This window comes from Alligator mississippiensis, chromosome 4 (assembly GCF_030867095.1).
Source record: "Alligator mississippiensis isolate rAllMis1 chromosome 4, rAllMis1, whole genome shotgun sequence".
Taxonomy (NCBI): Eukaryota; Metazoa; Chordata; order Crocodylia; family Alligatoridae; genus Alligator; species Alligator mississippiensis.
In genome coordinates this window covers 183,543,226-183,555,260 of record NC_081827.1, presented here as the reverse complement: position 1 = coordinate 183,555,260, position 12,035 = coordinate 183,543,226, and the positions used below count along the sequence as shown (strand labels likewise).

Here is a 12,035-nt window from a genome sequence, read left to right as displayed (position 1 = left end):
AGTGTGGGGAGAGGTGGCAGGTAAACAATTAAAAAGGGAACATGCTGACCTGGCATGGATGGTTGTAAGAAATATATTGCCAGTGAGAGAAGTGCAACACAGATGGGGCTTGACAAGCTCATCAGGGTGCCCAAGGGAGTGGTACAGGGAAGAAGAAATAGTGGGATATATGTTTTGGGAATGTGCATATGCAAAGTGGGTGTGGGAAAGGATCTGCTGCTCTCCGAGTATCACCAAAATAAGCCTGTTGTACCATCTCCCGTGCTAACTACAGTAAAATTTGTTATCCAGCATCCCCAGGGTAAGGGGATTGCCAGTTATGTAAAAATTCCGGTTATCTGAAATAACCTGGCAAGGGTTTTCAGATAATACAGAGCTGTGGAGGGGGAGGGCGGCAACTGCACGCTGAGCAGTGGTAGTGCAGGGTAGTAGGTGGCAGCGGCAGCTGCATGCGGAGCGGGGGTGGCAGCAGCAATGCAAGGTAGTGACTCGCTGCGGCAGCTGCCCTGTGCAAGCTTTCCCCGCGCGTCCAACTGGGCAGCCAGAAATTCTGGTTAATAGAGTGTGCCAGTTAGTAAAATCCTGGATAATGGATTTTACTGTATATGGATTCGTACCAAAGGGACCAGAGGAAAGGTTATTAAAGACTTTATTAGCATGTATTAAAACTAGTTTATGGAAAGTAAGAAATCCCTGGGTTTCAAAGAGTTGACTTTCACTGAAAGAGTCCCTTAAGCTAGGGTTGCATAAACTAAAATACTTAATTGATCGTGACAAGGAAGAGATCAAAGAGGAAGAAGTGGAGAAGTGGAGGAAAAAGGACTGGATACACGTTTCACTAAATCAACAGAAAGAACTGATGGGAGGGGCAGAGAGTTTCAGATAATTACTGAGGTAACAGTTTTTCATGGGGGTCTGTATAAAGAAAAAGAGTTATGTGTCTGGGTTTTTGGAGAGAAGTTGATGCATGTTATTTAAGGGTTTAATACAGGGGTGGGCAAAATGTGACCTGGGGGCTGGATGCGGCCCACCAGGCCATTCTATCCAGCCCACAGGGCCCCTAAAAATATTTAGAAAATGAATACTAATCTGCCCTGGGCTGCCTGTCATGTGGCCCTCGATGGCTTTCCAAAACTCAGTAAGCGGCCCTCTGTGCAAAATAATTGCCCGCTCCTGGTTTAATAGATGTAGTTGTATGTTTTTGGATATGTCGTTGTTTTTGGTAAAACAAGGATGCACAATATGTGTAGCTTTGTAGGTGTACAGTGATGTGTGTTTTTAATAAAATAAAATAAGAAGTTCCCATCAGTATGTTTGCTCATTACAGGCCATGTGTCAGCTTCATAGTTGGTTTCCATTGCTGAGTACATGCTGCTTTTGGCAGCAGTTTAATGATAGGCAAATGTGTTTAATGAGGTTTCCTTGTATGCAAATGTAGGACAAGGAGTTTTTTTCCCCTCATGCTAATTGGCAAGGGGAGCGGGGCAGGGGAGAGGGGAAACATTGTCTTATATTTAAGCAAAAACAATATATTTAATGCATTTTGCTCCTGCTCTTGAGTGTCTGCTTTTGCCTCCAGCGTTCTATTATTTGAGGAGTTTGGTTAAAGTCACTTTTTAGAACTGGTATTTTCAGCCCATATTTACAGCGTTCTCCACTGTGAAAAATACATAATAGTTAGGTCTAACCTTCTCCCAGATAAAGAGGGGCGGTATCTGTGATGGGTATCATATGTAGGTCCAACTTATGCTGTGAAGGTCAAATCAAAGCCCATTGACCTATCCATGTCAACTCAAACCCATTACTGCAAATCCTATTGCTTCTCAAATAAAATGTGACTCAGCCTTTGAATCTGAGTAGGCAAGGGGTCATTCAAGGCTGAAATACATAAATTGTTCAGGCAGAAGGTGCAGATTTGTAATATGCATTCATTTGCCACTCTTACTCACTCTGGAAGTCTCTCACTGCAAGTAGTCCTGCTGGTTTTAGTGAGACTACCTGCAGAGGAAGGGACAACATGTAGGCCCGCAGTCACTGGTTCTGTTTTTCCCCCTAGAGACACTGGTAGATATGTGGTCTATACTCCTTTTCAGCAAGCGTGTGATGAGCAGTCTGGAAAGTGTCAGTGTTCAAAGGCTTTAATCATCTGTCTTTTCCCTGCTCCCCTGGTAAATGTCCAAAAATATCTGTACTATAGTGATGGGAAAAGCCCTTCTGGTGCACAGGAACTGACCTACTTTTCCTAAGCTTTGATGCACCTTCCTGCAGACTGTACAGATTCCTGCTTCTCCAAAATGTCAGCTCCAGCACAGCCATTCTCTGGGGACCCTTCAAGGCAGGCCTGATCAGGTGAAAGAATACAGGGTTGGTTCACAAATAGTAGGTCTTAACAACGCTGCTCTGAAAATCAGAAAAAAAGGTGTTCTAACTTCCAGCTTGTCAGTAAAATCAATTAAATGACTCAATAATAATAAAGACATACGATGCATCAGCAGGTGGTGATGCTTGAGGCATTGACATGGCTTTGCAAAAAGAAGAGATCTGTGATGTTTTGAGGAATGTGTTTTTGACATAGGAGAAATGGATAAACACAGGGAAATGAGATGTTTTTTGGCTTTCTGGGTATTCTTGAAAAAATTAATTCAAACAAACTAAAGGTGTGAGCGTTAAATGGGTAAGACAAACTATAACTAATCATTGTTTGAGCACCCTTATTCAGAATTAAAGAGACTTAATTGGTTTTAGCCTAATTCACTTTGAGATTCTTTACACAGGAAAGATTGAACATGGACTAATCGAATAATCCACTTTAAAAGTTAATTCAAATGAAGTGTTTCTCGGTGAACAAAGCGCTAAACTACTCTAGTTAATTTATCTGTACCGGGGCCACACGCAAAGCAGGCAAGCATATGAGGACTAGAGGGTTATGTTGATTGATATAGCTGCGCTGCCAAGAAAGGGCAGACTGGAGTCTGTATCCATGTTACAAATGTGTGTTTGTTTCTGGTAAATGTGCACACATTTAACATCAATCACAGTACTTTTATATGTTTAGATGAGTTTGAGGATGTGGTTCTGTTATATTCCACATCTGAGCATGTTTCTGTCATTTTAGTTCTCTGGCCCAACAGTTAGTCCAAAGGAGACAATGAGCATGCTTGTACTTCTCCTGTTAGAAAAAAAAAAGTCAATACTTATTACTATAATTTGGGATTTATTTGTCATTTTTCATCTTTAAGAGAATATCATTTACAAAGAGCAAATCAGCTGACATCAACACTCCAGGCAGAGTACTCCATGTGGTGTGAAGCTTCACTGGGACAGTGGGGGCTCAATAGCACTTTCAAATGGAAGCTTTGTTCATGCTCAGAATATTGTAAATATTATTCACATAGTGGTTGCTTGAGAATCGATGCCATTCCCTTCCTCCAAGAACTAGAGCTGCCAGCTCAGTTCGGATGAAATATATCACTGACGTATACTTGTCATTCGTATGTAATAACTTTAATCCAAAAATCATTGTTTGTTTGGTTAATATATGGGCTCAGATACCCACACAGGAAAGTGATTGGTACCATATATGTGGCTAATAGAAGTTGCACTTTCCCTGTTTGTGTCCATTGCCCAGATAAGAAAACTGAGGCACAAAGCAGACACTTGCCCAAAGTCACCTAGTTAGTCATCAGCATAGTAGGAAATGGAGCCCAGAAATTCTGTCTTCCCCTTAATAACCTACCCACTAAACAAGAACATTATTGTATGAATTATCTTTAATGATATGTTCAATGCTTTAAAAAAAAATCTGAATTAATTGAGACAATCAAGAGTAAACAACAAACACCGTGGCTTATTTAAACATGGATGTTCCAAATTATCACTGAGCTGGTAGTCAGAAATGGATATCCTGAGAATGAGATCTAGGATGCTTTCCAGTCTCTAAGCTCTGGAGCAGACCCCATCCCCTGCTTCTGACCTCATGTATTACTGCATCTTTGATTTGCTTGACTTGTCTCTTCCTTTTTTACAGAAACATTTCCTACAGCAGAATAGGCAACATTCGAAAGATATGAATGTGGTAATGAGCACCACTGCCAGGAGGAAAGCAATAACATCCAGAGAGTGGTACTGAATCCAGTTGAGGTCGTGGGCTGCAGGCCGCAAATGTGGTGCCCCCTTGTGTCTCATCACAAATTCAACCCAGTGCACTGCCAAGTCAAGAGGGTGCACAGGCCTGTCTAGATGAAGGGCAGAAAGACGCATGATATTTTCCTTGTATCTGCAAAGAAAAACAGATTACATGGTTAAATGGATTACATTGTTTAAACTTCCTAAGCATTCTAATTTGATAAAAGCCATAGTCTGTCTGTCTGTCTGTAATGCTTCAGGCCAGCTGTGCGTGTGCCGCCTACAGGGCGGGTGACAATTGGCTGGCCCAGAGCATTACAGACAGACAGACAGACAAGAGAAGGCAGAGGCAGTCGGGGGACATGGAATGGGTCAGGCAGTCAGGGGCACAAGGCACTGCCTGCCACGGCGCCAGCTGCTGCGGGCCATGGCCACAAGACATGCTGCTTGCCATAGTGCCTGCTCCCCTCCCTGCCGCCTTCTACTTCCTGCCACCTGTTGTTGGGAGGCATGGCACAGCACAGCGTGCCCCCAGACAACAGCCAGCAGGGAGCGGTGGGGAAGGAGAGGAGGGGAGTGGGCACGATGCATCACATAGCCCTGAACCACACAGCCTCACACCCCACCCCAACGCACCGCTCCCCCAACTGCCTGCCCTGCTCCCTGGCCCCCAACCACCTCCACCCGGGGGGGGGAACAGGGAGGGATGCTGGTGGGGTGGTTGCACATGGCCGGAAAGTGAGTGGGGGCAGCGCAGGGCACAGGGTGGCAGCTATGGCTGCAGTGTGCAAGCTTCCCTCCCCTTCTTGGGAGGCAGTGTGAGGTGGAGCAGCAGGAAGTGGCGAGGGGGGCACACAGGCCTAGATGCAGGAAGAGCTGGGGGAGAGGGGCATGTGCCCTGCTTTTGGCCCCCCCCGCACTGCTCCCCTGGACGAGCCACAGGGCTCTGATTGCCCCATGATCTGGCCCAGCTGGGACCCAGTTCACAGTGACTGGGGCCCTGGCCAGGCTGGGTCATGGGGCAATCGGAGCCTGGCAGCTCCTCTAGAGGCATGGTGGCGGGGAGCCAAAGTGGGGGCCATGGCCTTCTGGGCTGTGCATGGGAGAAGGGCAGGCTGCAGCTGCAGGCTGTGCTCAGCCTCTGCTCCGTGCCTCGCTGCCACTGCATTGGTAGAGGTGCGGTGCCATGTGAGTCCCACTGCTGGGGGGGCCGGGCAACGAGGCACATATCACCGCTGTCAAAACAGCAGCAGCAAGGCACAGAGTAGAGGCTGAACACAGCCCGCAGCTGCAGCCCGCCCTTGCCCCACGAACAAATCAGGGGGACACAGGCCATGCCCCTGGATGAGCCGTGAGGCTCTGATTGCCCCATGACCTGGCCCAGCCAGGGCCCCATTCATGGTGACTGGGCCCTGGCTGGGGCAGGTCATGGGACAGTCAGAGTCCAGCAATTCCTTCAGAGGTGTGTGGGGGAGGGGAATGAGTCTGGACCCGGGGGCAAGAGGGGTGCAGTTCCAGACCCAAACCAGATGGGGGGAGCGGGCCTGGACCCAAAACTGCAGGAGGGAGAGGAAGAGTGGGCCTAGACCCGAACTGGCATGGGGAGGGAGGAGGAACAGGCCCAGACCCAGTGGGGAGGGGACAGATGGACCCAGACCCAAAGGTGTGGAACCAGACACAGGCCTGTGTCCCTGCCCACCTATCATTCTTGACAGGCAATTTGCTAATATTTTTATAGTTTTATATTTAGAAAGTTATAAAATGCATGTCTGTAGAAATAAATTACATGACTGTCCATTCAAATAGATACTGAAGATCTTTCTCATCTGCATTTTTAATGTACGAAAAGAGATAGTTTAAGTAACATCAATGTTACAAGCCTAGGATGCTGGGGATATCAACATCAAGGGAAGTAGAAAAGATACAAGGATAAATAAAGAGTTGAGCTTGGGCTTTGTTAGGATTAACTTGTCATTTAGCTCTCTCAGAAAGGAGATGAAAGAAACAGACTGGAATTCAAGTTTGGGTTGGGGAAGATCCATCAGGGTCTTCCCTAAAGCTTTCTAGATGGTAGCTGAAATGATGCAAGCAGATGAGGTTCCCTAGAGAGAGGATGTGAAAGAGAAGGCCATGAATCACGCTCTAGAGGTTTTCATAGAGAGTGAGGGAAACAGAAGGAGACACTGAAGGAGTCTCCTTAAAACTCTCCTTTGCTGTAATACCCACATCACACTTAAAAATGGCTAATTAGGGCACTGTCTTTCATGGTGACCAGTATCACTTCAGTATTTCTCTGTGCACCCCATGCCAGCATCCACCTGCTGTCTTGTCTCTTATTTTTAGCTTTCTGGGGCAAGAGGCCAGTTTTTGTGCTGTAGAATGCATAGTCCATAGGGAGACCTCTAGGGTGCAATGGCAGCACAAACAAATAGGATGCACTTGGTCAAGAGAAAACAGAACCAAAAAAGCCAAATTAGGACAATGCAACAAGTAGAAGGGGACAGCCTATTTTACTGCAACAACAGAAAAATCATGAGGAATCTTCCATTTCAGCAGCCATGAAAAGTATGAAGAGATATCAGTGACCTGATCTGTCTTTGTGTTAGTATGAAGCAAGTAATGCTGAGCCAGGCAGTTTTAGATTGTGCTGCGGCAGCTTTCTATAAACAGATAGAAACAGCTGTTTTATATGTCCTCCTACAGTTTGGCAGACCTCCTACGAAGAGCTTTAAACTAGATTTGTTGGGGGACGGGGATGTCCAAGACAGGGTGAAACCAGGAAAGGCAAGCCATGACCCGCACGCTGGAATAGACCAGGTAAGTACTAAGGGGCCCACTAAGCATCAGGATAGGGGAGTACTAAGGGCACCTATCAGGGGGCTTAGGTGTCTCTAAACTAATGCTAGGAGTATGGGGAATAAGCAGGAGGAACTTGCACTCCTGCTTCCAGACAAAGATTTTGACCTGGTTGGGCTAACAGAAACCTGGTGAGACTCTATCTACAATTGGGCAGTTGAGCATTGAGGGCTACAGGCTTTACAGGCAAGATAGATTGGGGGAAAAAAGGTGGGGGAGTGTTGCTTTATATGTTAAGGAACATTATACATTTTCTGTAATAAAGATGGGGACAGAAGAAGGGCAGATTGAAGACCTATGGGTCAGATTACAAGGGGGTAGAGGTGAAAGGGACTTGGTAGTGGGGGTCTACTACAGACCCCCACACCAGGAGAAAGAGTTAGACCTGGAATTCTTGAGACAGCTCTCAGAGGCAGTATGCTCATAGGACCTGGTCGTCATGGGTGACCTAAATTACCTGGACATCTGCTGGGAGGAGCAGTCAGCCAGGTCTGCCCGTTCACATAGGTTCCTAACCTGCATACAGGACCTGCATCTAACACAGGAGGTATGCAGTCCCACTAGGGGAAATGCCTTACTTGACTTGGTGCTGGCTACAGGGGAGGACTTGGCGGGGGATCTGCAGGTACAACGTAACCTAGGGGATAGTGACCACCTGTTGATAGGATTCACTATCTGGCGAAAGGTGGGAAAGATATCTAGTAGGGCAGAAGTGCTAGACTTCCAGAAGGCCAACTTCAACGAGCCCAGGAGATTAGAGTGGGACTGAGGGGTAATAACATCAGTGAGTTAGGAGTCCAGGAAGGGTGGGAGTTCCTCAAGGGACTGATCCTGCAGGCACAGAGGGGTATCATCCCAGTACACATAAAGGGAGGCAAAAGAGCCAAGAAACCCTCTTGGCTGAGCAGGGAAATCCAGGAGAGCCTAGAGGGGAAAAGAGAGGCTTACAGGCTGTAGAAGCAGGGGGCAGCCACTAAGGAAGAGTATACCTGCTTGGCTCGTGCTTGCAGGGAAGCAGTGAGGAGGCCCAAAGCAGATACAGAACTCAGGCTGGCAACAAAGATTAAAGGTAATAAAAAGTCCTTCTTAAACACAGATACAAACATGCTTCCCAATAAGACTTTAGCCTGGCATGAGAGAGATACCAGTCCACCAGCAGTTAGCACTGACCTAGTGAAGGGACACTTGGAGGGGTTGAGCATATTTAAGTCGGCAGGCCCCGATGATCTTCACCCAGAGGTACTAAAGGAATTGGCTGGTGCCATAGTGAAACCATTGGCGCAACTGTTTGAGCGCTTGTGGCACTCAGGACAGGTCCCAGAGGACTGGAAAAGGGCCAGTGTCATCCCTATTTTCAAGAAGGGGAGGAAGGAGGACCCGGGTGATTATAGGCTGGTTAGCCTCACCATTATTCTTGGCAAGACCTTAGAAAAAATCATTAAGGATCACATTTGGGGGGGGGGGGGCCAGCGGGTAACACAATGCTAAGGGGCAACCAGCATGCGTTTATAGCAGGCAGATCCTGCCTGATTAACCTGGTCTCTTTTTATGACCAGGTCACAAAGTGCTTAGATGCAGGAGTAGAGGTAGATGTTATTCACTTGGATTTTAAAGAGGCTTTCGATGCAGTGTCACACCCAGTTATTATAACTAAACTAAGTAGCTGTGGTGTGGATTTTTTCAGAGGCAGGCAAGTGGAAAACTGGCTTATGGGAAGCACCCAGAGAGTGGTAGTGTATGGGTCAGTTTCTACCTGGAGAGATGTGGGCAGTGGTGTCCCCCAAGGCTCTGTCCTTAGACCAGTACTGTTCAATATCTTCAGCAGTGATTTGGATGAGGGTGTAGAAAGCACTCTGTCCAAATTCTAAGACGACACCGAACTATGGGGTATAGTAAACACACTAGAGGGTAGGGAGCGAATTCAGGAGGATTTGGACAGACTGGGGAAGTGGACAGATCAGAATAGGATGCAATTTAACAAAGGTAAGTGCAAAGCGCTGCACCTGGGATGAAAGAATCACCAATACACCTACAGACTGGGAAGTACCATCCTAAGTAGCACAGCAGCGGAAAAGGATCTCAGATCATAGTCGTTGCAAAAATGAACATGAGTTGCCAATGTGATGAGGTAATAAGTAAAGCTAACCGCACTCTTTCTTGCATTAGTAGGTGCATCACGAGCAGGTTTAGGGAGGTGATACTTCTCCTCTATGTGGCATTGGTGAGGCCACAGCTGGAGTACTGCATCCAGTTTTGGGCACTGCACTTCAAGAGGGATGTGGATAACCTGGAAAGGGTTTGGAGGACAGCTACTTGTATAGTTGAGGGCCTGCACGTAAGATCCTATGAAGACAGATTGAGGGACCTGAATCTCTTCAGCCTCCGCAAGAGAAGGCTGAGAGGTGATCTTGTGGCTGACTACAAACTTATCGGGGGGGTCAGCAGGGAATAGGGGATACTCTGTTTACCAGGGCACCCCTCGGGGTTACTAGAAACAACAGCCATAAGCTGAAGGACAGCAAATTTAGATTGAACATCAGGAAAAAATTCTTTATGGTGAGGGTTGCCAAATTATGGAATGGGTTTCCAAAGGAGGTGGTGATTTCCCCTACCTTAGAAGCACTTAAAAGGAGATTAGACAAGCACCTGGCTGGGGTTATTTAACCCCAGTACTCTTTCCTGCCCAGAGCAGGGGGTTGGGCTCAACGATCTAATAGGTCCCTTCCGACCCTATTAATCTATTAAATCTATATAACTAAAAAATGATAATAGTTACCCACTCTAAGCCACCTCAGCTTGAAGGTTATACATGTTTGATGCTAGGAAACAACCCTATAAGGGCATTCTGCAACAGAACCATAGCATTATTAGGCAAAGTACAAGGTATGGAAGGGCATATACATATTAAAATAAAATGTTAGTATGGGAGTGACCCAGCCATCAAAGCTTTTTAATCTTTGCCATTGTGAAGCAGGTTTATCTGTCATTACTGTACATTAGTAGTCAAAAATTACTTCCCCTCTCCCCCATGAAAAAAAAATTAGAATGGTGCATTTCTTTTGTCTGAAACTTGACATGGATAAATGTAGGTTTGGGCTAAAAACATTTACAAATATAGCAAAAATCCATTTAAATTTTTTATTTAGTTTTGATGTTTGGATTTTGGGTATTCTTCCCTCCCCTTTTCCCATAAGAAAAGGAGGGGAATGCAAAACAGGCAAGAAAAAATTATTCCACCACTCACCCCCTGTACTGTATGTAGAACAGCATCGTTATCATTGTCTTGCTGCCCTCAAAAAGCTGGACGCTTGACTGTAAGTATGTGACATAACTTTAAAAAACCATTTTTGTTTGTCATATTTATGCCACACCCACACTATCATAGCAAATTCAGTTCTAGTTAGCTGATGCCTATTACTGCAGACAGCAAGAAGGCCAGACCTCCTTCAGTATTGAAATGCTAATTTAGAATCTATTATTCCTGATTTTTGAGTGATGTAACATTGTTAATATGACAAGGATAGTAATTAGTGTTCAATTAATCTAGAATCCAGTGTGCCGGCATTTTTGTCAGTAGTCCTGAAATGAAGATGACATATTTGTATCCGCTGTTACTAACCTTATATCATTAATTACTGTATTCAGTGCATCAGCTATGTCCTTAGAAGTCATTTCAAGAATATTCAGTGTCACTCCTGCACCCCGTGATTCCACCCGCATAGCATTATCCATCTGGTCTCCAAACAGGGGCATTAGCACCATTGGCACGCCATTACATATTCCCTCATAGACCCCGTGTGAGCCTCCATGAGTGATAAAGGCACGGGTTTTCGGATGAGCTGTGGGGATAAAACAGATATAATAATATATAGTCAACTGCTTGCTCAGGCATTTAATTCTTTAAATTGCAGTGGGCACGTTATAAGAGAAGGTTTTAAACCAACATGACAGTGCTAATTATAAAGGTACGCCATGACATGGAAGCATAGGTCATGTGGACATTATTTCTTGGCATCTTCATGATTATAATTAAAATGAAAGTACTTATGACAGATTGAACCATGAAGATTTCAGAACTCAGCCTGGTTTAAATAATATCTGTAAAAACCTAGATTCTCCTCTGTTAACTAGGGCAAAACTCTCATTGGGTGGCCAGGATATCACCCCAAGATCTCAGAAAGCTTCAAAGTGAAGCTAGCCTTATTCACCTAAAAAATAAGGCACAAAATTTAATGGAGAGTGCAATTAACAATTGCACTAACTCTTCAAGAGCTGTAGTGAATTCCTTGCTGCAGGAACTTTTAAAAATCAAGACTCAATGTTTTTTCTAAAAGATGTTCTTCAGGGGCAGATCCAGATGGGATGTGACAGCATAGTCGCTTGCCTCTTTGGCTGTAAACTCTCAGGGAGGTGTCTGGCCAGAGCCCATTTTCATTGTGCTTCAGACACTGGGAGGTGAGTATTGTCACCACCACTTGTCCTCTCTTTTTCCTGCTAATGCGTTCAGTAGGGAGGGCGAGGGGGAGAAGGGGTGAAGGCTTCTCCTCTTCACCCTCTCAGCTCCAGAGCCATGCAAAAGCAGGGCTTTTGACCAGACCCTCCCCTGATCAGCAAGTGAGCTCAAAGCTCACTGCACATAGGCATTAGGCAACACAGCTGTAGCACAGGTAACTTGGGTATATACTCCCCTTCTCCAATTGAAGGGGATTGTTAGCTGGCAGGTGTGCTGTGGGGTGGGGACTGCAGACTGCTCAGTTTCCCTCCATCCCTATAGAACCAGGCCAGGACAGTCAGGGCACTTTACATACACATTTATTTACATTAACTTATCACAAGGGAAAGGAACATGAATATAAACATATGTACAATGTATATATATTTATAGGATATCTAAACCAGTAACATAAACAATGCCCTCTGGGTAAATGACATAAAACCTTATACCAGTGCTCCAGATACAGGTAAGTCACAGGTAAGTATCTGATCTGAAACAGATAAACCCCAAAGATAAACTTAATTGCGAGGGGAAACCCCAATGCCCTTGGGCTTTTCCC

The 12,035-nt window shown here is 45.5% G+C and overlaps 1 protein-coding gene across 1 annotated transcript in view; it reads right to left on the bottom strand.

Moving 5' to 3' along the window:
• Nucleotides 1-3,201: 3,201 nt before the first annotated feature.
• The window catches only part of LOC102558477 (UDP-glucuronosyltransferase 1A1), a 28,929-nt gene continuing 20,095 nt past the window's right edge, over nucleotides 3,202-12,035 (bottom strand). The window contains 2 exon segments of the mRNA XM_019492108.2: nucleotides 3,202-4,276; nucleotides 10,601-10,820. Of these exon segments, the coding sequence (XP_019347653.2) occupies nucleotides 3,982-4,276; nucleotides 10,601-10,820 (515 nt within the window). The 3' untranslated portion in view covers nucleotides 3,202-3,981.